Here is a 26,410-nt window from a genome sequence, read left to right as displayed (position 1 = left end):
CCCTCAGAGAGCTGGAGGTGGGTGAGCCGAGGGCTCGAGAAGGAAGATGCTTAGGACACGATAGTTGATGTAGTGTTGTCCCTGGCCCCAGAAAGCCTTGTGGGCGATGCAGAGAGTCTTGAACTTGATCCTTGTAGCCACAGGGAGCCAGTGGAGATATTTCAGGGCTCGAGAGATACAATCCCTGGGCTTGAGGCCAAGGACAGGTCTCGCAGTCCTGTTCTGGATTAGTTGCACAGGTCGAAGAGTAGAGGCAGGCAGATTAAGAAGGAGGCTGTTGCAGTTGTCCAGCCTAGAAAGAAGCACCACTCTGGAGACAGTGAGCCTCTGGGGGAAAGTGAGAAAAGGAAGACTACCTCTGAGGAGGTGCAGCTAATAGTGTGACTTCTTAGAGACGTCAGAGATGTGAGGAGAGAAGCAGAGGGTGGAGTCGAAGATGAAACCTAGGTTCTTTGCCTCACAGGAAGCTGCAGGTAGAGGGCCCACGGAGGGCAGCCCGAGTGAAAGAGTGAAAGCCGGTGCAGGTCTCCTAATGTGAAGGATCTCATTCGTATTTGTATTATGGCAAAGGTCGTCAGAGGCATAGCATTCCTGAGTTGCAGACAGACAGTCCGGTGTGAGCGAGAGAGCTGAAGAGGCTGATGAGAGCCTGAAGGAGAGCTGAGTGTCCTCCACATAACACTGAAAGTTAGAACAGAATGTAGAGATGTGGTGGGCCAGAGGTGCCAGGTAGTGGTTAAAGAGCCGGGGAGAGAGAGGTTAGACCCCTGAGGAACACCACATGTAGAGAGAGAAATGGTAGAGAGAAAGGACCCAAGTTGTACCTGGGAGGGTTCATCAGAGAGAAAGGAGGTCAACCAGGCTAGGGTCTGACAGTGATGCCAGGTTGTCATGGAGATGATTGAGCAGGATGGTGTGGTTGACCATAACGAAAGCAGAGGATAGATCAAGTATAATGACGACAGAAGGAAGGTTTGGGTCATGATTAGAGAGCAAGTCTTCATGGGTGTACAGGAGAGCAGTTTCCGTGCTTCTGGCTGATCTGAAGCCAGATTGGTGGTCGTGGAGACAACCAACAGACTCAATATGAAGATTTAGCTGGGAGATGGCTAGCTTTTCCAGGAGTTTGCCCAGGAAAGGAGTGATGGCGATCGGGCAGTAGTTTACTGAAGAGGAAGGATCAGCAGAGGGCTTCTTAAGGAGGGATACACAAGGGTGCGCTTAAGGGGGAAGGGAAGGTTCCAGTGGCAAAAGAGTGATTGCAGAAATCAGCCAAGGCTGGAGCCAAGGGTGTCAATGTGGTCCTTGATGGTTCTGGAGAAACAGGGGAGCACCTGCTTTGACAAGACTTTCATAGATCGGAGTGAACACTGAGGAGGAGGAGAAAGGAAGAGGAGCGACAGCCAGAGAGGGGCCTGGAATGGTAGAGGAAGAGGAGAGAGTGGACTGGCTGTGCTGAGTTTTAGTGGTGAAATGAGAAGCCAGAGATGTGCCAGGGTCTGGGAGGGAACAGGAGAGGTCGAAGCTGCATCAGTATTGGGCAGCTCGTTGCAGATTGTGAAACGAACGGCAGGGGAGGACGCAGAGATGGAGGCTTAGATGTAGGCTCTGTTCTTGGACAAGGCAGAGCATCTATATTGCCTTTGGAGCAGTCAGCAGGCAAGTTTGTCAGAGGATGAGTCTGATGCCCTCCACTTCCTCTCAGCCACCCTACACTTGCGCTTAAGGGTGTCAATGTTGGAATTATACCAAGTGTTGCACTTGGGCGTGGGCTTGAAACGGATCCTCATGACAGGGGCAAGGACATCCAGAATGTTAGATTGAGAGAAGGTTGGAAAGTGCTGTGTCAGAGTGTGAGTCAGCCACAGGAGTAAGAGGAGGAGAAAAAGTAGCGATGAAAGCCTCCACTTACACATGCTTCACGTGCAGGATGCCCAAGAAAGTAGGTGGTATTGCTGGGGTTGGCTTAACCTGGGGGGACAGAAAGTGACAGTTGAGAGGAGAGAAGAAAGTGGTCAGTCCAAGAGAGAGGAGTGGTGAGAGGAGTGGAGAGGGGAATGTCTGAATAGATCAGAACATCCAGGTGTGCGCTGCAGAGTGAATCAGGCCAGAGGAAAGAATATAGAGAGAGGGAGAGGGTCACTGCGATTGTGAAAGAGCCCAGAGGAGGGAGTTAGAAGCATCCAAGTGGATGTTGAGGACTCAGAGGAGGAGACGTTAAGAGGTTGAGAGGTGGAGAGGTAGAGGGAAGGAGGGAAGAGGAGAAGTCAGCCCAGAGGAGAGGAAGTGGGCAACATGGCCAGGAGGCCTGTAAATGGTAGCCACAGTAAGAGAGGGGCAGGAGAGATAAGAAGCCTGCAGACCAGAAATTCAAAGGAGTAGCCCTGTGTAGAAATGACAGTAGCATGGATCCACTCCGGGAAGGTTAGGGATACTCCACCCACATGCCAGTTGGTTCTGGGTTTGGAGAGGATCTTGTAGCCATTAGGGAGGAGAGTGTCAAAACTCATGGCAGAGCAGGCCGTGAACCATTTCATGTTGAGACAAGTAGATCCAGATCGATCTCTTCGAGGAGTCAGTAGATGTCAGAGGAGTGTTTGACAACAGAGCAAGAGTTAAGAGTAGCAATGCGGAACAGATTGCCACATTTGAAAGACTTCCATGGAGGGGTACAAGCATGTGATAAACCCTGCAGCGGTATTAGAGTTGCCTGGGAGTGGGCAAGAGGAGATGGCAGTGTAGTCAGAGAGGAAGAAGAAGGTGCCAGAGAGGTGGTGGAGGGGAAGGCGGCGGAAGAGCCTGAGAGGTATAGGGAGGAGTAGCATGAGAAAGAAGGAAATTAATAAGATGCAGGAAGTGACTTTTGAAAAGGAGGAGATTGGGCTGAGTGTCCTAAATTAAGACGGTGCGATTCAAATCGACATTAATGATGGTCTTGGAGGAGTCGAAGGGGGCCAGGTGGACCTCCCACTGAGTGCCACCATTAATGGATGAGGAGGAAAAAGAAGAGAGAGCACAAACCATAGGGGTGGAGTCCATAGGCCTGTAGAGGGAATGACAAATATGATGTCGGTGAGAGTCTGTCTGGAGGAAGCACTGGTGTAGGTATCAGCGATAGGGAGGCCTGGGTTGGAGACCAGGATGTCCCTTTTGAGCTTCTTCCTACCAGACTTAGTGAGAGGGATAGGATACGATAGGAGATAGAATAGCAGTTAGAGAAGATAGGGGAGACTGAGAGCACCATGGAGGGGTGCAGGTTGGAGAGTAAGATGGGGGCCCCAGCAGGAGGGTTTGGGAGGGTCACACACATGGGGCACTCAAGGAGGGAGGCCCACAAGGAGTGCACATAAGGGGCACAGAGTGGGGGACAGCAATTAAAATACAGAACACAGAACACTAGTAACCCTAGAGGGACCTATACGACTGAGAAGAGAATGCAGAGCAAATCAACAAATATACCATTCAATATTCACAATACTCTAGAGGGTGAGAGTGCAAATACAATACAGAATACACAATACAGGTAGTTCTAGGGGACCTAGAGGAGTAAGAAGAGAGATGAAAATGATGCGACAGGTATACAATACACTAGTCATAATATAAAATAACGTGAGAGTGTAAAGACAAAATGAATAAGCAAACAATAGTTATCATAGGGGATCTGGACGAATAAGAAGACAAATGCAACAAGTCTACAATGCAATAGTCACAGTACAACAGAGCATGTGAGAGCAGTGACTAAATAGCATACAAAACACAAGTAGCGGCTTAGGGGGACCTGGATTGGAAGGAAGAGGTGGGAGAGTGCACATGGAACAGGCAGAAGGGGAAAGGATGTGCAAGGCCAGGGGAAGCGGATCCTAAATTGCATGGGGAAGCGCACAAGGAAACATGCGGACGGGAAGGTTGCACAAGGCAGGGGGAGGGCAGGCCCTACGTTGTGTGGGCAAGCGCATGTAGAAACAGGCAGAATAGAACAATGCGCAAGGCTAGGGGAAGTGGGGCCTAAGTTGCGTGGTGAAGTGCACGTGGAAATGGGCAGAAGGGAAGGATGCGCAAGGCCACAGGAAGCTGGCCCCAACATGCGTGGGGAAGCGCAAGTGGAAATGGGCAGAAGGGAAGGATGCGCAAGACTGGGGGAAGCAAGGCCTTAGCTGCTTGGGGCGCATGAGTGAAACAGGCAGACAGGGAAGGACGCGCAAGGCCGAGGAGTTGTGTGGAGTGCTGCAAAGCTACTCTCCGTCCCCCAGCCTTCTTACCTTACGGCCGCAGATGGGTGGAGATTAAGTCTGCATTAGAGGTCTGCACCGCTACCCCATTGATCCATTGTCTGCGGCAAAACATCAAATCACAAAAGAAAATTACAAGACCTTAGCCACTGTGCCTACACCTCCAGATGTTGACTGCCCTGTGGCATCAGACCTTGAACGCCTTGCAGCCACAAGTTTGTCTGAAACCAAATTGCCTACATCTGCTGTCCCTTTGCATTACTCTTGGCTGGTAGATGATTGCCATTTCTCTAAGCACTGGCCCACATGACCTTGGTGAAGTGGATTTTCCTGTGGACTACTTCTGTACCCACCCCAACATTGCCATAACCTCAGCATACAACTCTGATACAGGCTTGCAAGAGAAAAAAGGGCAGCAAGGAATTTCCTATCAGCGGCTTGAATTTAGGACAAAAAAGGAGGGCACAATATCTATTGCCAACATTATTGCCAGGCTAGCATTGAGAAGATACCGTCTGTAACGTGACTCGTGATATTTCTGATCACATTCACATCCTCTACTTTCACTCGACATATCTCTGCTCTTTTAATACACATCATTTTTTTATTGACTTTACTCTTCCCTACCCCATCTCCCCCTCTCTCTCTCTCATGACGAAGCTGTGAGTGAACTTCATTCCTTCTTGTTGTCTAATCTTGACTCCACCTTTCCTGCCCGTCCTTTTCCCCCTTCCCATAAACACCCTCAACCCAGGCTTACTCCTGTTTTTTCTTCCCTCCGTTGCAGCCTTCGCAAAGCCGAACTTCGCTGGAAAGAGTTAGTCTCCTTCTGATCTTTCTGCACTTCCTTCTCTACATTCCTCCTATGAACTTGGTTTGCTCAATGCAACACAATCCTATTTCTCTCAACTCCTGCTATCCCTCTCTCATTGCCTTTTCCAACTTCTTCATATTATTCTCTACCCCAACCCCCTGATCCCTCCCTATTTTCATCCATCTCATCTTATGATTTTGCAAACTAATTTACATCTAAAGTTGGGTCTCCCTGCTCCTCTTTTCCTACCCCCACTTCCCCTCACCCATCCCCTGTTGTCCCATACCCCCACTTACTATCTTCCTTTTCTTCTCTCTCTGAACTCGACACTTCTGCTCTTCTCACACATGCCCATCCCACTGTATCAACTCCTGACCCCCTTTGTTATGCTCTAATCCCTCAAATGTATCCCCTCTCTTCCCTATCTTGCTTGTATCACCAATTTCTGCCATGATCATTTTTGCTTTCCTTCTCTTTTCAAACAAACACTCATCCTCCCTATTTTGAAGACACCATCTCACGATCCCTCAGTTTCATGCTAACTTTTGTCTCAGCTCTCTTCTTCCCTTCCTATCTAAACCTCTTGGGCGTGCAGTTTTCTCTTTGACTTTCAAGTTTCTGCCTATCTCAGCCTTCACTTTCTTCTGCCTGCACTTCAATCTGGATTCTGTACATCCCACTCCACTGAGACTGCTCTCTTGGATATACCCAATGCTCTTCTCACGTCTCAACACTCTAAACATTCTACTGTCCTTATCCTTCTTGATCTTTCTGCAGCATTTGACACTGTTGATCACTCCCTTCTTATTTTCACCCTTTCCAGTCTTGGTCTCTCTAATTCTGATCTTAAATGGTTTTATTCCTATCTCTCTCACCGCTCTCACTCATTTACTTGGGCTGGCCAAAACTCACCCCCTCGTCCCGTTCTTTATGGAGTCCAGCAAGGGTCGTGCTTGGGCCCCTGCTTTTCTCACTCTATGCAATCCCTCTTCTACTCTTCTCTTCTTCTTTTAATTTCTCCTTTTGCTTTTATGCTGTTAACACCCACATCTCTTTCTCTTTTACCTCTTTCACTGGCACTCTTCACTCTGCTGTCTCCAACTGCCTCTCTGCAGTCATACATTGGTTGACCTCACATTTTCTCCACCTCAATACCTCGAAAACTGAGGTTGTATTGTTTACTTGTACTAAGGTTCCTCCCATTATTCCTCCCCCACTCACTTTTCCCTTCCCTTTTCCCCCTCCACTCACGACCTGTGTGTAATCTTTGACCCCTATCTCTCCTTCTCTCTACATATCTCTTCTACTGTCCAATCATATCGCTATGCTCTTTTAAATATCTGCCACGCTTGGCCCTTCCTCTCCTTCCATGCCACCAAGCTTATTCTTTCCTGCTTAGTCTTCTCTCATATCGCCTGTTGTTCAGCCCTTCTCCTCGGCCTTCCTGCTCTGGTCTTGTCCCTCTTCTTTCTATTTATAACTCATATGTTTGTCTCCTCTTCTCTTTCATCTTGATCTTCTATTACGTCCTAGCTACTCTCTATGTCTCTTCTCCCTTTCACAGCTCGTCTCCTTTATCACTTCCTCTCCATCGTTTTTAAATGTATCAACAGCCTCGCCCCCTTTACTTTTCTTCACTTATCTCTCTACATTCTCCTCCCTCGTCTCTCAGTTCCGTTCCTTTGCCTGACTTTCCCCCAAGCACTGCAACTCTCTCCCTCTTTCTATTCGCTCTTCCTCCTCTCTTTGTATCTTTCAAACCAATCTCAAAACCAATCTCCTATCCGTCATTTATGACAACTGTCTCCAGTTTCAGTCCCCTCTGCTGTTTTCCATTACCCGGAATGTATTGTTCATGTTGATTGCATAGATTGTGTATTCTTGTACACGCGTTTTGGCATAACGTGCCAGCTTAATCTAATAGAATAGAAATACATTCAAACACTTCCACAACACTAGTCGGATGCATAGGGAGTAATGCAAATCATTGTTGGCATCCCAGGGTAGGGCTTGGTGCACCACTCCTAACCCCTGATTCAGCTGCTGCTTTTTCACTGGTTATTGTGAAGATTGACCGCGTGTTGTTTCTTGTCTGATGTTATTGGGAGAAATACAATTAAATTAATTTGACTTCGTTGCATGTCTGTGCAAACTGTTATTCATCAGAATGTGCAAATTGCCAGATTTGGTTGCTGTTTATTCTGTGCGAAATAGTGCCACTCTTTTGACTTTTGTTGAAAGTTAACAAAACACAGGCTAGGCTCACCTGGGCACATGGTGGGTGCTGGTGTTGGTAGTGGTGCAGGTGGTGTTCTGGATGTCACATTTATGATGCGATGTTCTTCATGAACTGTGCTATGAAGGCTGTTTTCCGAACAGACTGTTCACAGGTGGGGGCTGGGCTTCTAAGAGTACTGCAGCCATTGTATTTGTGGTATTATTCTTCTGCTGTTCCTCTGCATCATTGCTTTCCATCAGCAACATATGTTCTCATCTGGACTCTGAAGGCTCTTAAATTCAGTCTTTCTAAACATGTCATCATCCTCTTCATTGTTGTAAGACATACTATTATGGGGCAGAGGAGAAAGACACAACTGTTCCACTAGAGTGGTTTGTCTTCACTATATAATATATGTAACCCTCCTTCTTCTGCCCCGGTGATGGTGGAAGGAACTAAAAGTGCAACCTCCTCTTTGGGTCTCGGAGGTTCATCATTGTGGTTCCCATGCTTACCCATTCACGTACTTGTATTGCTGCGTGTACTCCAGTGTGACATGTGATGGGGTGTGGAATGTAGGTTGGATAATAACTTCAAATAAAAACATGCAATTCTGGCATCCCCAGTTCACACAGCTAGTCATGCAGTAAATGTGAAAGGTCCTCGAGCGACACGTCTAACCTGCCTGTGGCTCATCTGGGTGCTGCTGACTTCTTGTCCCGTTGTGTTGTTTGGTCTCTGATGGATGTACAGACCCCATCCCTGAATCTCTGCTGTTTCCTGCCACTAAAATAACACATGTGTGTGACTCCTCCACAAGCTGCCTTTAGGGATAGCTGGCTCCTCTTGCTCCTCGTCTCAGGTGTCCTCAAATGGTACACGTCTCGCCCACGCCCTTCAAGAGACGGGTACTGACTGGTGCGTAAAACCCCTCCCTGATGCTTCCTCCCAAAGAATGATGCAAGTGAGACTCTCCCACAAGCTGCCCTCAGGGATTCAAGTTGGATCACCACAAACCTTACAGAAGAAAGAATGTGTTGCATTTTTGCTATACAAAATTGTTCCTACTTCCAATGAAGCACAGAAGAAAGTCAAGCTGTTCTTGCAGGTGAACTGTAAGGCAAAGGAAAACACATATTTTCACAAATGTGCATTGCCAGGGATATTTGTTCATACATTAACAGAACACCTTTTTGGATGAAATGAGCAATTTCAAAAAGTATTTTCATTAACTTTGAATTATCATACAACATAGAAGACAATCCACTTTAATAACTACCGTCCCAGCAGACCTGGAACGCATTCCACCTATTTACTTAACAATTGGCCACTATAATACTATTTGATGCTTGATTTAGGGCCCGTACCGGACATTTTTAGTTTCGCAGAACTTGGCAACAGGTGTCATGAATTGACATATTTTAATCACATTTGTCCTACTAAATGTTCAACCTCGTATGGTTGCGAGCATGAGTAGGCCGATAGGAGTATTAAATCCTTGTTTGATTGGCAGTTCCTCCTCACACATGCTCCTCCAGTACAGAGATATTGAAGCAGGAAAAATTCTGTGTTGGTGTTTTTGATTAATGCATGCCCCTTAAAATGCCATCAACCTAAAATGACAACTCAACTTTTACAAAGCTTCACTTTTTCTTAAGATATAAAAATCATTCCATGGTTGTTATGAGTTGATGAAAGTTGTTTGAGGTCATTTTCACATTAATGTACTGTCAAGCACATAAGGGTTTTCCCAAAGTAGAACATTTTTCGTTTTCATCGTTCATCTGAGCATCATAAACAACAGGAGGCTCTTAAAAGCAACCTCATCATACATGTGATAGAACAAAGAAGACTCGCAGGAGCCCTACCTTCAACAACTCTGGAGAGATTTAATTCAACTAGTCCAGCTGGCTATCAAACCTAACTTTAGTGTTTAATATTTTGTAAGGATTATTTCAGTCTTTTCATCGTCTAAATCATAATTCTAAAACTAAAAAATGTGATGACTGGAAAGCTTACAATGAATCATAAACGCTATCGCTTGCTCTGGGCACCTTGTATTGAATTGTTTCCAGTAGCTCTGTCCTTTTTTGACACCATATGGAAATTCGCCTTGGTACTGCCACCATACTGTTTGACCAAATTCACTGCACTTCGGCCCAAAACCAATTTTATGTGTCTATGCTAATGGTGGGCACATGTCCACCTCTCCAAACTCATGATTCAAACCAAATACCATCTTTGGAATACAGTGGTTTTATATGTACGTTTCAGTGTGATTTTGTCCTGTCAGCAAAACTCACAAGAACACACGAGCTTTATAAACAGCCTTGGGTGGGACAAAGAGAATTGATTAACCTCTCTGAGAGATTTGACAGGACAATTAGAGCCATGCAGTCTCTATAGAGGTATGGAGATCATATAAAAGGCTGTGCACACTTTCTATTTCTTTTGTCGATTCTGCTTGACTGCTAGAGTGATGAACAGGGCTGACCCAGGCTAGGAGAGGGGATGAGAGCTTATGTTTTAGTAATTTCACACCTTCTCTGTGTTTTATGAACATTTGAACCATGTGTTTGATATTATTTATTTTAATATGCTTGCTTTGTGAAGTTCCTTAAATGTCTAATTCTCCTTTGGGCAACCCTTGGTAATATCCTTTTCAATTTATTTTCAAAACCTTTCTTTTACCCTTCTTCCCTCTGCACGAAAAAAAAAGAAAAACGTTCAGAAACATCTTTTGAAGACCTCTAAAAAACCCTTATGACTCGTTATGTGAGTTAATTTTGAATCCTTACTTCCCTTCTCGCCATAAGCAAAACAGAAGCCTTTTCAGTATCACTTAGGAAAAAAAAAGTTGTTACCCTCTTTGGGAATTTCTTTTGACCTTATCTCACTCCTCCCAAAACTAGAAGCACATTAAGAATCCCTTTGCATCATCCTTTCTACCACCTCAACTCCCACAAGTCACTTTTGCTTTTTTCCTCCTCCTTTTTGAGTTTTCTTTGAAGGTATCTTTACAGATGGATCGAAAAAAGGTAAAAATGGATCTCAATGGGACCATTTTATCTTTATGGGAGAATGTGAAAGCATTAGTAGATGTAGCCGTACAGTATGCAATAGGCTTTACTATTGATGGAGAGGTTGCGGACCAATTGGGGCCAGGGTTGATGGGAGGTAATAAAGGGGGTAGCAGGACGAACAGCACAAGGAGGCCAATCAGTTGGGTTGCAGGAAGGGGCGTAACATGAGGAGGTAGACATAGGTTAGGAATAGGAAGGACAGGGGGAGATGGACCATGAAGGGCCAGATTCCGGACAAGAGGCAGAATGGTACAAACTCTAGGAGGTTGGCAGTGGAAGAGCCAGGGGGGAGCAGGACCCCCCTCCGTTCTGTCCTGGTGGCCAGTGTGACCCCAGCCTCCTGCTGGCACCCTATTACCCACCCACCCTGGCACCAAAAGTTGCCTCTGCTACTGGAGGTTAGATAGGGGCAGAAAGAGTTGGAAGGGCAACAGCAGATTTAAGATGAGGAGGTGTCTGAGGGTCAGGAGTTGGAAGATGAGTATGTGGGTGAGGAAAGGCAGTGAGAGAAGTACGAGGAGGCTGACAATGCTTATGCTAATGTCTCCCTCCTTATGATGGGTTATGTCTAGCCAAAGGAGAGGACAGCATGTCCAGAAATGCTTCCCATTACACTGCATCACAGAACATAGCACCAAGTGAAGCGGTCTCAAAAACAGACAGTTCACTGGCCGAAGCTATGAGGCCTGTGGCGGTTCCCCACCACTGTGGGATGAAAAGGGTGACTCTGCATGGTATGGGGCAAGCAGTGTGATTGATTGCTCTGGCAGGCAGGCACACCGTTGCTGCACTGAAGGGAGGTTATCAGTTGGAGCATCTGGAAAACTGTGCAGTGCAAGATGATGTGGAGGCTTGCTTGCATGCCCATCACCACACAATCCCCAAGTAAAGTGAAGACATCTTGGGGACCATGCTTGTGTCTCTCTATTTACATGGAAAAGAAGTAGCTGTCATATATCCACAGATATCCACAGGACCAGGAGAGTTGTCTGCAGTTGCACGTATTTCAAAGCAAGGCGACGATACAAATATATTTGTTGTGGTAGATATTCTAGAATAGGGGCACTCTCAGAACTATTTATTTTTTTTGGCCAGAAATTGCATAGACCCAGAACAATATTTGTGTTTTCTGCTGTTGCTCAGTAGACAGACATAGACACATACGTGTAGCTGCAGCTATTGTGCATTAGGGAGAGACTGAGACATATTTGCTATTTTGGTTATTGAACAGTAGAGGGACCCAGAGATATATTTGCACTTTCCGTTATTGTGTAATAGGGACACCCTCAGCAATATTAGCTCTTCCTACTGCATGAAAATGCTAAACATGTTTTCATGTTTGCAAAACCCGTGCATGAAAGAGAACCGAAACAAATGCACATGTTTGCAGCTCTCATGCAGCTACACCATTCTTAAGTATGCGACTCCACTGCAGTAGCGGGATTCCAAAAAGGGCCCATGTTTGCATCTATCATACAGCAGAAAAAACCCGAAACGTGCTCAGGCTTTTGGATCTCGTGCAGCCTGGAGATCCTGAACAATTCTCATGTTTGGTGGCTCTCCAGGGGGCAATGAGGACCTGAAAAACGATCCTGTTTAGTGACTTCAAGCAACCAGGGAATGTTGCTCCTGTGGCAGAGAAAAGCTCAAACATTCTGATGCATGCTTCCCTCATTGCAGCAGGTAGAACAGCAACATTGCACATGCTTGTGGCTCTTGCACAGCACAGAGGACCTAAATAATTATCAAGGATGCACGCTACTCTGTTGGAAGGCGGCTCTCTCTATCTTCAGTTTTAAAATAGCAATAGCAGTACAGAATTCTAATAGCACAAATATTAAAGACATGCCCATCATTATTATTATTATTATTATTATTACCAGTCAGTCACTCACTAGAGTCATACGATCCACTACCGCAAGCACCATCAAACACAAGCAGACGAGAAGTCTTCATCCTTAGACCTGATGTGGTGGCTCAGTCAAGGTGTCTGCATCACAGTGTAGTAGGTGTTAATCTTAATGAATGCAGATTCTGTGAAATTAGGCACTGCACACCTTTGCCTGCTGTCAGGCACAGTAACCCCCGCAGCACTTGGGATTCACTCAGCCTGTAAGGATTCACTCATCCTGTAAGTATTCACTCAGCCTGTACATTGTTAGAGGGGGCCAGCCTATGGTGACTCTCACATGTCCTGCTGAACAGACGGACCACTTACTACACCAGTACTACAGCAGATCATCATAACGATGTGTCATGTAGCTTGGCATCCAGTATCTGCACTGCTGAAGGTCTTCTGTATGTCCTTGTATCCCAATCTGTATTCATGAATCCAGACCCAGTCATGAGTGTGCCCTACAGTTTCTCCAGCTCCAGCCTATCGGGAGTGTGCATAAATGGTGAGTCAGGTGGTGTAGGCGACAAGAGAAAGGTACTTCCCAAGAATGAAGAAACCCCTATTTGCGACACCCATTCGTCCTGGGTAAGATTATAGAACCTAAATCCTGGGTTGTTTAGTACGACAGGGAAAACAAGTATGGCCTGTCTATTCAATGATGGATACTAACCTCACAAACGAAATGTCTACACAACTTTGCTTATAGGAGGACCATATGGCATGTTGAAACATTTTGAAAACCTGCACCATCAATAAGGAATACACCACGATCACCACCTGACACAATGCTGAAATTACAAAACACACAGTCATCCTTCCAGCTCTGAGACAGACACATGGTGACATTTAAGATCATTTGCTTAAACACCGGATAGAAATGAAGACGCCGAGATATTCCACTCATATCATCTATAATGCCTGTATCCCACCTGCTTTTAAGTTGGAAGAACCTCAGACAAGAAATAATCAGCAGGTACGCCCTTTGGGTAGTCCATATTCAATGGCCGATAAAGCCCATTGTGCGACTTGGATGACTCCTGTCAAATTGGAAATGGAGCCCTGCACATAGACGTGAATCAGGTATCCCCTCCATATCCCAACGAAATCATGAACCTCTGATACCCACAAACGAGAGCAAGTAAGCATGTAAGAGGTAGAACTGCCTATTCAACAAGTGGTGCTACAAGACGCCAACACTTTACACCCGAATAACAACCAAACTAAGAAACCCCACAAAACGTCACACAACTATAACGAGATGTCTGCCCATATACCCAAAATTGTAAACATTATTACCCATTAAAACAAGAAACAAGCACAAATCCCTGGCACGGTCTATTCTCCTGAACATGTAACAATGCCTATTGCACACATGCAATGGTGGACATTTGAAAGTAGTAATTGATGGTAAATGTTAGGGCGCTTGGAGGAGGCTAGCACCAATGTACATGGTTTAAAGGAGCCTACAATCCCAGGCACAGATTTGACTAACCAATCTCTTCTCTCTCTTAATAGTTCAGTCGTCTGCCATCCAGTAATGCACGCTCCCTCTCCCACAATACTCTCTATACATCAACCAAATAAGATGCACTGAGTAGTGGCTTGTTCGCTCAATAGCAACCATGACAGAAGTGTGCAACACTCTCAGCTCCTCTATCATCCCACTACCTTGCACCCCAATATCTACCAGGCTTGGAGGGTGAACCCCATTACTATGCATCAGTGCATGCCATGTGGAGCCTACATGGCAGGGCAAAATCCATGGGTCCAACTCACCTTGAATCTCATAGGCAAACAGCACCTTGCCTGCTCCCATTATGCTAATTTACCTCCCACTCCCATTATTGCAGAACCTAGCTCCCCGAGGTCACTAAAGTGCAAGGAATTCATTTAGGCAGGTCCCAGTGACCTTACATGACATCTCTGGTGGTGTGAAGAGCACATAGTTTGCTGCATGTTTATCCTGCCTCTGTGATCCATGCAATTCTTTTTGCAAGGACTTTATCAGTGCATATTTGCACATTTTATCTGTTCCTCATGCTAGTGAGTCTGGGTTCCCCAAATTCTCATTTGTCGCATGTGCCTGAGGAGGGGCGCTTTGTCTTGAAGCTGTGCCAATAAGCGATACCAGGAGGTATTTAATGTCACCTTCCATTGCTGTTGTGTGATGATCTTCAGAAAATGTTGAGACCTCTTCCCTCATCATAGTCACTACAGCCACCTGGCCAGTCAAATCATGAGTCCTTATCCAGTAGCACAGGTTGTGTTGCACAGGTGCGCCACTGGCAGTGCCGCATTGAGATATGCAATGTGTCAGGGAGCCTCCTCCCGTGGGCATTCCACAGACCGGGCATCAAAAAAGTACGAGACACAGCTTTGGCATAACAAATGCCGCATATTATGCTTCTTTGTGACATTTGCAATAATTGTTGATGCGTTGCATTGTTCACTTAGCCGGTAGAACATTTGCAACGTTCAAATCGAGTGGATGGCAACCGTGGTCTTCAAGTTGTGCTTCCTGTGGGAACTTGTGAGGCAACTGCAATTGGCATAGTTCACGTCTTCCACTGTGACCCTGGCTGATGTGTAACCTGATGTTCTAGGCGACAGCAATCATGGCATCCAGAGGCTGGTAATTGCTGGTATAATGCGTAAACAAAAGGTGAATGACATGCTAAAAGCAAGAAAAATGCACGGCTTTGTCAATTCATGGTGCAGCAAAGATATTGCAGTAATTGTCAGCAGCAACAAAGCCAACTTGTACATCTCTGTGGCTTAGTCACTGTGCCACAGCCTCCTTCATCATCACCACCCAGATCTCAACTCCCCTGTTACTACTTCCATGAAACACTTCCGAGGCCTGGTGTCAAATTGAAAGTGCCTGCTGCCATCATGGACTACTTTGGGATTCAGGCCCTTCTTGACTGGCCGGGGAAGAGGCATCAGTGTAGTTGATGTTCCGCAAACTGGTCCACATGTTCAATGGTGAAGTGGATATTGTATCCCTCAGACTGATCAAGTGCCTGCCTCACTGCGAAAGAACCTTGTTGTACACCCCTAGTAAAGCCCTGTACGAAAAATAACACTGGAGGGGAATTTCCCAGAGGTGATCGGATTTTCCCACAAGCTGATGGAAACAAATTGTATTTCATTTTTTACAGAAGAGTACAGCAACATATTCTTTCAGCAGATCAGCATTAAAAAAAAAAGCAAATGACTGGTCATATTGTTATCCATGTTCAAATGTCTCCATCACACTGACCTGGTGTGAAGGCAGGTGACTGCTAAGCCTGTCGCTATGCATCACAGAGATGTGGGGGTAGGGCTGGGGGCTCATACAATGGCATCAGTGTTTGAGGGTAGAGTATAGGCTTGGATGGGATAGTAATTGGCTCGTGGATCTTAACATATGGTCCTGCATCATAATGTAGCATACATATGCGGTACCCATTTTTGTCCCAGACATTCGCATGTCACACTTCATAGAGTGCAAGGGGCAAGCTGTTGTCATTATTTTCCCTGTATTAAGACACTTTTTACGTTGGATCCTTCTTGTGGGTTAATGCATGTCAAGTACTCATCTTGAATCAATGATTGACGTGACCGTAACCGTGGTTTCCTGAATCATCATGTGTTGAAGCCTTGTTTCGGGTGGATCATAATCCTTATTTTGCTCATAATCTTCATCGTTATTCTCTGATTCTTCAGCGGATGTGAGTTGTACTGGGGACCAGAAACATCACTTATTCTGCTCCTCTGCGCTGTGTGTTGTTTCTCCTAGCTCACCAGTAGATGCACTCAACTGCTCAACGTTCTGCTCTGCCTCACAGAGCATGCGCAAAAGCTCTTTCTCTGGCTAAATTACCTAAGCATGTACTGTTTGATATTTCACACCAAAATGATATGTGGCAGAAGGTGTTGAATGAGTGATTGATGCATTGTATTTTCTACAAAAAATTCTTGCACCTCAGCGCATACATCAGGTCAAGTCCTGTTGTAAAAAGACTTATAGCGACATTCTTCCACCTGACACATTTGTGCACTCCGGACATGATGGCACTCACTTCTCCATACTCACAAACGCGTTGGCATGTGTTTGACACACTCAGTTGCAGCCACTGAATGGATAATCTCTTGCTCCCAACAAACATTGGGATTTTCTACTTCCGAGTAGCCATTTAAAACCCATGCCAAATACATATGTGTCATGAGACCTGTCCACTGTGATTCTTGTCTCCCTAGAACTAGTCACAAAAAAGGGCATGTGTGTTGTCCACTCAGTTAAAACCAATGAATGCTGATCTCCTGCCTTCAAACAACTCTTGAATTGCCTCCTACTTTGTAGTCACTGACAGCAAATGCCGCATACATGGATGTCATGTAGTGTAGCCACTGACATTCTCTCCTTGCTAGGTCCTTTCACACAACGTAGTCATTAACAATAAATGTCACATGCATGCATGCATGCATGCATGCCATGTGAGGAGGTCACCGGCTTCACCAAATGCTTAGTAGCACCACAAAACATGCAACATGTTTTTCACACTACTCAAATGTAATCTTCTGCCTCCAGAAGAAACCCTTGGATTTGTTTTGCCCTAGTGGCCACTTACAATAAATGTCACGTGGATTTATGCAAGGTGGTAATTATAATTCTCTGCAGCCTAGTACTGTCCAGATACATTTATTTTTAAATACGCATTTTAATTTCATGTCTACAATGAGCCCTGTGATTTTCTCCTACTCAGAGGCTCCAACAACAAATGTCACTTGATGTATGTCGAGCATTTTGGTCCCTGGATTTCTCTACACCCACATACTATTCACACAGAAAATGACTTGTGTTCATGCTCCGATACAGCCTCTGAATGGAACACAGTCTGAGATGTTCCCTTCCCTAGTAGTTGTGAACACCACATATCACAACCATATAATGTGACATGGTCACTAGAATTCTCAATTCACTAGTAGACAAGAAAGAAGGCACACTCGGCTACAGCCACTGAATTGTAATTTTCTGACACCACCCAACTCTGGGATGTTCTCCTCCATAGTAGACACTGACAGCAAATGGCATATTGACGCATGTGTGGTGATGCCGTGTCAGTGATCCTCTCCTCCCCAGTACTATTTACCCAAACAATGGCAAGTATGTTTCTCACCACGTTATAGCCTCTAAAACTAATCTCCTGACTACAGCCAAATCTAGGATTTTCTCCTCCCTAATATCCACTTACAGCAAATAACATGTGCATCTATGTCATTCAGCATGGTCACTGGGATTTGGTCCTCCTGGTAATCACAAAAGCGATGGCACGTGTGTTGCACACAGTTGCAGCCACTGAATGGGATTGCTACTGAATTATAATGCGACTGCCTGCAGAAAACCGGAAGTAGACACTGCATCATCTATCAATCTTCTCTCCCCCTACTTAACCCTACTTCTGTTCCCTCTCTTTCCCTCCATTAAATCTCGTTTGCATTGTGCACGTCTTCCTCATCAATATCCTATTTCAATGTTCCTACTCTGCCTCAACTACCCTAATCTAATTTAAATGAAACACACTGCACATGTGAATCTTATAGCAACCACCTGCCAGTGCATGTACATGAATACAAGTCAATTTCTATAACCTGCAAGTCCGAACCCTCAACAAAAAGACGCTAACACCGAAGCAAGTTCAGTAATGTTCAGAATGACAGAATATGTCAAGAGTTGGGTGGTTTGGCGTTTACCTGAATTCGTTTTCCTGGGCAGACACCTGGGGTCAATGCCACCCACAAATAGAAATGTGGGTGGAAGGCTGGCCGCAGACCTAGGGTGCCGGTGCATATATCCAGGTGAGAGGCACATGCTCAACACTCATCTGTTCGAGATGCATTGTGCTGTGAATGAATTGGACAGACTTTCCCGCCTACTGCAGGAAGGCAACCTTTGTGAATCGGGGGACAGAGGTGCAGGCCATGCTGACCACAGGAAGACATACGAAGTTTGCTTGGTGCACTCTGGAGTAACACGTTTCCTTGTTTGTGATACCCAGGGTTTTTGACTCTGGCAATATTGACATGTACGCAAATTATTAGAAAGTGAACCCTGTGGGAACACTAAAGTGAAGCATTCAATTTACCTGAAGAAAAACAGTTTTTAGTCAACTGTTATGAGGTGACCAGCACATTCCAAAATATATTTCCTATATCTACCCAACAAAACAGATACATGTGACCATACTTATGAAAATAATAATTGGGTTATTGTGCCTTACAGGATGAACCCAGCTCTGGAATGGACCCCTGCTCTAAAAGGTACCTCTGGAACACAATCCTGAAAGAAGTTCAAGAAGGCTGTGCTGCTGTTTTAACATCCCACAGGTACCATCACACCTATTTGTGCTATTAACGTTATTTTCAGTAGAAAGTTCTGGTCAAGATGACTTATCAATCTCAAAAGTTTAAGTTTTGATACCTGTTATTGCAGTAACTGAAAATGGTATGCTCTAACAGAAGCATGCAGCAGCTTTCGACCTACTCTTTCATCAGATGTTAGACACAGCATGAAGTGGGAGAAACTGGTTGCGAGTAGAACATAGTTTAACATCCACTGCTGGCATGCAAAGTATGCAGTGCTGTGATAACTAACAGTTGGAAATCTAAACTACAGAGCCATGAGTTTTAAACGGGACAGTCGGAACTATTGCGTTGTTTAAAAGATATAGGTCTTTACAGTCAAAGCAGTCCAATCTTGTGTGCTTCTCCACACATGTGAGAAGTGCTTTCGTAAAAGGGACATTTAGAATTTGAAAGTATGTACATTTCTGTTCATGGTGAAATGTCTCTAAGGGTGGGGTTTGAATAGCCAGAGGAAATGTGTGTTATAATCTATTTCACAGGTACGATCGATTGCATTGCTGAAAACATCTGCATCAGAGTGAATATTTATAAATCCGAGCTTTTTATTTTTTAGGCCCAATGCAGACTGAGAGCAATCATTCTAACACTATTTGCTAAACAACACGTTTACATTGATAAACATAGCTATCTTTCAGTTCTTTTTATGTACTGCCAAATGCTGTCAGACCTCTATATATTGCCAAAGGACTATACTTTTCTTTAACTCTTGCACTATTTTTGGGAGCTGTATCCTTGTCTTGGTTACACCCTTGCTCCAACCTCTGTGTTGTGAACTAATTCCCCGGCTTACGACACTACCACTTAACATACTGTCACTTGCATGGGGTTAGATACGGCTGCCCAGCGCGGGATTACATCCCCCATCTTCACTAGAAAACTGAAGCTCACCCAGATGGCGACCAGCGCATCCCTTTGTCACCTTATAACCTGTGAAGTGTCTCATGGTATCTTCCTCTCACCAGTAGAGTTTAACCTCTACGTGGAGCCACTTGGAGAACCTCTGCATCAAGGTGCTAATGATACAGAAATCAACCTGAGACTCATCTGGGTTGATGCTATCCATCGACTGAAATTTAGAAACTCCCACAGAGAGGACAGGATATCCCAATTCTGGTGCAAAAACTGCCAACATTAGAATGTTTTTATATGTCCAAATCTGGACACTTGCATGCCCAAAAACACGGGGCTGAGTTATACATTATTGAAAGAAAAGTGGGTTGGATAATAGTATTTCTTATGAACAGTTATTTCAAAATAGCCTCTTTCATTCCAGTATCATTCTCAAACATGGAACCACATTATGTAATTCAGCACCTGACCTATGTTTTTCGCTTTTGTTTCTGTTTGTTTTCCAGCATGGAAGAGTGTGAGGCCCTTTGCTCAAGACTCGCCATCATGGTAAATGGGAGTTTCAAGTGTCTTGGTTCACCTCAGCATATCAAAAACAGGTAAAGGGAAAATCATGAAATCCACCAAGGTTTGTGAACTTTTAATGTGTTTGAGATTGTCAAATCAAGTCGCTGTTTCAATTTGATACATTTTGGACCTTTGTGTTCCAAGTGTCTCTAGGCAATCATAGAGGACCGCACATGTAGATCTAAATACAATTTCCTAATGTATCTGCTAATGTCAAATAGTTCAGAGCTCCATCTTCATATGGTTCATATTTTAGGGTGTTTCATTTTATGAAATCGCTGTTGGTTATGTGTGTCCACTTTACAGAGTGTTTTATTTGTATTACTAGTGTAGCAGTGTACAGCAAAACACATGTTTCGAAAGCTGATATCCACTCTCTGCACAACAAACAGGAGCTTTTATACCAATGGTGGTTATACAATGTTTTGTTCACCCTCTAATAATGGGGAACATCTACCCTCCACAGCAGAGGCAATGCTGCCATTTCTCTGTGTATGCGTCTACTCCTCAAAGGTTTTTGAACCAGTAATTGATAACATGTTGTTACACAGAGTAACCTGACGGCGGCATTAGATTGAAAATTATTTTAATTGATCTCCACTGAGCTAATAAATAAATAAATATAAAACAATAAATGGATCTGGCAAAATAAATACTAAGTACATTCATATTAAAAAGTAAAGGGAAAAGGAAAGAATAGATGAAGCAATTCTGAAGATGTGTTCAATAGATTACCTTCCAAGCAAAGTGTGCCTTGAAGTATCACATACATTAAACCTTTTTTTTTGTTAAACCTTGATCCACATCAAGTGTGTCTTCCAATCTCAGAAGGACACTCCCCGCCCCCTGGTTCCCATGAGAAGATGTGGGAGAAGTATGCTGGTGTTTACTGAGCATAACACATTATTGTGTAGGGCAATGTCTGGTTTCCACGAACAACTCAACTTCACAGGCAAAAGTCTTCAGAGCAGCTAAGCATGCCAAGATGTATGATAGACGAGGTTCATTCTCACACTTCATTTACCACATTCTGTGATTGTGAACATTAGCAAGTATCCATTAAAATATGATCACAGAAAAAAAAAGATGAGATCCATTAAGGTGATAATGACCTCTAATATGAATATCAGCTACTCTTAAAAAAAAGTCTTACTAGTTAGTTGATGCTGCAATGCAAATCGTGTGTCATAGTTTGTCACATACCTTCCATCTAGTCATGATCATGGGGGAATGGTTGTTACCAGCATGGGGTCTACTCCAACCCAATAATGTAACCTTTCTCCATCATTCTATGCACTTCTTTAAACATTGTAAATTGGAATACAACGACCATGCCCAAGTAGTGGTGACCCTCTCTTCCTCCTCCAGTTTTACTTTACCAACCATAAATGATGCCTCTAATTTAGAAGGTAATTTTCAATGTTCACTGTTAAAGTGTAACCCTTCAAACAGTAAACAGTCTTTATAACGAAAATGTAATAAAGAATGAATATATAACGAAAATATATAATGTCAAATAACGAAAATGTATATTAGAGTGGGGTAAAGGGTTAGATCTTGTGGAGAAATGGTTGGGGTGGGTTTTTAGCAGGGGGAAATTGGGGAATGGGGTTAACCCCTCCAAAAAAAGACAAAAAAGTGTTATGTCGTTATATATTTTAGGTTATATGTGCATTTGTTATGAAATGATTCGTTATAAAGACATGTAACCCCTTCAAACATCTCTATGCTGAACAAACTTATTAAAGGGCACTGGGATAACTGGTCCACCATTGACAAATGTAAGGGTTGTAATCCTGTTGAATTTAATGACACAATTATTCATTAGTTATGCAGATGACCACAGAAGGTCATCAGTACAGTCAAACCCTTCCCATAAAAACATAATCAAGTATTTGGTAGAGAGATGCCGAACAGGAAGAGAGATTTAAGAATTGCTCGTAAAAGGTTAGTTTCAGCAGTGAGACTGACTTAAATGAAAGCCTAATTATAAGGAGATCGTTAAAACAACAATATAAGACCTAGTAAAAAAGACAAAAGAAAATGTATATCAGTTAAAAATGGACACAGGGCATTCAGACATGTTCTACGAAATAATAGTAAGGGATTGTGGTCATTACTAAATAATGAAACAGTTAATCAATTAAGCAGTAGGCCCCCTGCAAAGGCCCTATTGCTATTAGTACCCCGACCCATGTTCCAAATCACAAAGGACTGTTACATTTGTATTGCATTTTTCTTTAATTTGTAGCCAACATGTGTTTCGACCTAAACACCCCAGTCTTCCTCTGGGCTTTTATCCCAACAAATGAACCAAAAATGGTACAAGAAAATAAGTACAAGAAAAATTGCATAACATAAAAGATGTTCTATTTTATACATTACCAATAGTTTTGTAATCACAATCCATAGGAAAGGATGTATCCATATGTAATGTCAAGATTATCCATAAAGGGGAACCATCATGGGTTACGGGGAAAAGGAAGAAAGATATATAGATACATTCATTCATTTTCTTGATCTAGACAATTCATTATCCAAGCAAACAACACTTGCATAACCAGTGCTCAACCCTGTGTCATTATGTCTCAAAGATATCCTCATTTGCCATTGTGATCATGCCTCCAACACCAATGCACCCAATTGACATCCCATCTGAAGACTATCACTTAGGCAAATAACCTGTTTTTATCTTAATGAGGGGCATATGTATTCAACTAGAATTAATTGCCCCCAATGTGTCCAATAATACGTAGGTTTCATCTAACATATGGGCCTCACCACGAGTTGGGCGGTAACGCCGGCGGTATTACCGCTGGCGCTATTAGCCCTACCACCAAAACCCCCGGCGCCATTAGCACCGGATCACAGGTTTGGCAGGATGGTTAGTGCCCATTGGGCCCATTCGGGAATTCCTCATTCCCCATTGGGCACAATGGGGAACATGTACGCTATTACCGCCAGGGGTGCCGAAAATCGCCAAATTTGCAGCGGATTTCCCCCCAGCTCAGAGCTGGGAGAAATCCACCAAGGCCATGATCTGGCAAACCCTTAAATATGGCGGTATTAGCGCTACCACCGCATTTAAGGGTTACCGCCAGACACGTGATGTTCATATGTCCACATAGGATTGAATAAAGATCTAACCATATTTACTGTTGTAGAAGGTTTGCTGTTTATTGAAATGTACCAACTGTGCCACAGCTCATAATTTTCTAGCATCATCAATGGAGTTAAGAAACACTCCTGATTTTATACTCACCAGCAAACCCTGTAATTATATTGACAAAAATGTATATATTAATCCAACCTTTTAATGTTAAGGTAATTATAAATAGGTTACTTTAACTTCACGTTCTAGGAGAATACTCTACATGTGTCTGACTAGACACTTCTTCGCAGTTCATTAACATAACAAGTGCATTTCAATGTGTAGAATCCCTGTAATTAACCATAATATTAAGCTTTAAGATAATTGCGACCAATACGTTAAAATATGCTATAACCGTTAGCAAAACACCCATAATAGTGGATGTTATCTTTAATCAATTGTGGATACAACATGTCAGGAAAGCGGCAGATCAATTATTTGAAAAATAATGTTCACATCAATCCTTTGATTCAAATGTTATTATTCCATTAGCCTACTCTATAAGTAGAGACCAACAACTCTCAACAATTTAGAGGCTGTTCGACATCCATTCAGTTACTTAAAGATGGGTTTGTTGGGCCCATGATCCTAGTGGCAAACATACGCTGTGTTCTGCATGGCAGCTGTCGCCGCCATTTTGTTTTTGTCCCGCATTTGTATTGACCGTGACATCAAAGCATCTGTGACGTCAACCTCGTGGCGTATAAAGTGATTCCTACTTACCATATCAAAACACCTTGCGGTGAGCAAACACATGGAGCTCTGGGAGATAGCTATTTTCAAATAAACTCACCATTAGTAAACACAATTCTTAAGTCTACTCTTTCTTAACAAATCCAGACTTTAAAACCAAATGTTTATTTGACGTTCATTCATTAAAAAATAATACTCACTTTGAAGCATAATTAGATGCTGTACTAGTGTGTTCTGTCAACCTACAGATTCCTCTTCATCTAGATGGTTATCCAAACCACACACAATCCAAAAATATCTCAACAATTAATTCATGGATATCTATTCCTTCAAATCTCAGAACTTCATAATTAACACTGATACAGTGAGACCCACTGACCATTATCTCATTAGTGATGTAAAGACCTTGGTAGTGAGTGCATATCACAAGATTTCGGGCAGTATATAAAGTTGCATTGTGCTTTATATTTTTCGACATCCCTTCACAAAACATATTATTTAATCATTTTCTTGAGCATTATCAATTGCACCCACAGCAATTCGGGTAGATTGCATCATGCATCCACTTTGCACTAGTGCATACCATCCCATCTGAACTGTCGCAAAACCTAATGGTCTCTAGATTTACCAGTGATATATTTGAACATTCTGCTAGTTATGAATGCTGTTACACTTTTTGGAAATAATTCTTACACAGAAAAACATTTTATTTTCTTACAATACAACAAATCACCCCCACAGCATTCCTTGTTTTCAGAGAAAGGCCCCTATCGCATGGTCTGTATTTAGACCTTTCACCATAGTTCTATATTTGAAAATTGATTTTGCCTCAGTCTTCCTCAAATCTTTTTCTCTATCTCTCCCTCTGGGGTGTTTTGATATTGTTTTTAATCCAATAAATCATATGTCAGCCTTATTGTCCATTTGATGGCATTTTTGCAAGTGGACAGATAAGGACAATTTAGGATCCTCATTGTTTAATGTGCTCAAGTGTTCTCTTATGCAAATTCTGAGCACGCAAATTGTACTTCCAATATAGTTTAGTCCACATGGGCATATTATAGTGTAGACAACACATTTGGTTGTACTGTTTATAACATCAACAATCCTCAATTCTTCTTCAATATTGATCCTGGTACTCTTACATTCCTGAGTATACTGGCACATGTTACACGTACCACATTTATAAAATCCTCTTAGATTTTGGTGTAACCACGTTTTGGATGTTACTATTGGTTTAAAAAATGAAGGGCTTGTTGTGAGTACTCTGAATACCTTACAAGGCAACATTGTTTAACCATTTACTCACATTTATTGTAGAGATGTTCTGAACAGTGACCTCCCAGCTCAGCACCCTTCAATTGACACTCCTGGAACCTGGAGCTGCCCTACACTCTATTCCTGAGCCAGCACTCCAGGTTCCATGAATGCACTTATTATAAAAAGCAACAGAACTATAAACATTGCATTAATGAACACCAGTTTTGTACATAGATCATGTCTTTCAAAGACATCACCTCCCTTCCTTCCACCAAACACAGTTTAGCTCCCCTCTATTTATCACTGCCATCCTCTTCTTGCTCCACACACCTCCACCTCTAACCATGACGGATTCACCCAAATCTTTCACTACTTCCATCTCCTGAGAAAACCAGGAATTTCCTTTCCTCACCTTAAGTGCAAACTTCAACTTCAACACATCACCCGGCCTAAAACCAATCAACCTACAACAATTCTTAACATCAAACCATTCCTTGGCCTTCTCACCAGACAGACGCATCTTCTCTCTAATGGGTTCCACCTTTATCTTCTCACTCCTCAATCTGCCCATCTAACCTGGCCACAAATGTGTATCAGACTTCCTCCCTCTCAACGCCTCAAATGGAGCCATTCCCGTGACAGTGTGGGCCGTCAACCTATGCTGAAAAGTCCTTTCCATAACCAACCTTACCCAATCCCCACCTGTCGCCACTGTAATTCTGATAACATCAAGGCAAATGTGATTACCTCTCCACACACCCACTGCCCTGGGGATGGTATAACGCCATATTCACCTGCTCTATGCCATATCTGTCCAAAAATGTCCTGAATTCCTTCAACACCACTTGCGGGCCATTTTCTGACAAACACTTGCATGGAAACCCTTCACGCCAAAACAACGGCTCCAAGAAGCTGATAATGCTACTGGAAGTCACATCCTTTAATACCTCAGATCACCCACAACGCAAGCAGGAGCTCTACAGGCTCGGCGTGCGCTGCAGGAGCAGTACCTGCCATCTCCCGAGATGCTGCGGTAAGCTCTAGGCATATTATCAGCTGCCTAAGAGCCCCTCTACACATTGCGGTCCGTGATCGCCCAAAATCGCCTAAATCCGACTTTATTTGAAGCACCCCGTCTGCAATATCTTGAGAAGCAGCCCAACTCCATTTGCTGAAGATATCCATTAGCACATTGACCGTGAGCTAATACAATGTTCGAAAAGCATCTGATCCACACCTTC

General features: G+C 43.6%; 1 protein-coding gene across 1 annotated transcript in view; it reads left to right on the top strand.

Moving 5' to 3' along the window:
- Positions 1-26,410, top strand: part of ABCA13 (ATP binding cassette subfamily A member 13) — a 2,251,223-nt gene that overhangs the window by 2,037,551 nt on the left and 187,262 nt on the right. The window contains exons 44-45 of the mRNA XM_069613428.1: positions 18,507-18,610; positions 20,005-20,097. Of these exons, the coding sequence (XP_069469529.1) occupies positions 18,507-18,610; positions 20,005-20,097 (197 nt within the window). The remainder of the gene's footprint in view (positions 1-18,506; positions 18,611-20,004; positions 20,098-26,410) is intronic.

The sequence above is a fragment of the Ambystoma mexicanum genome, chromosome 5p (genome assembly GCF_040938575.1).
Source record: "Ambystoma mexicanum isolate Mex_15411 chromosome 5p, UKY_AmexF1_1, whole genome shotgun sequence".
Taxonomy (NCBI): domain Eukaryota; kingdom Metazoa; phylum Chordata; class Amphibia; order Caudata; family Ambystomatidae; genus Ambystoma; species Ambystoma mexicanum.
The sequence above is the reverse complement of the archived record's forward strand: the minus strand, read 5'-3'. Positions and strand labels throughout refer to the sequence as shown.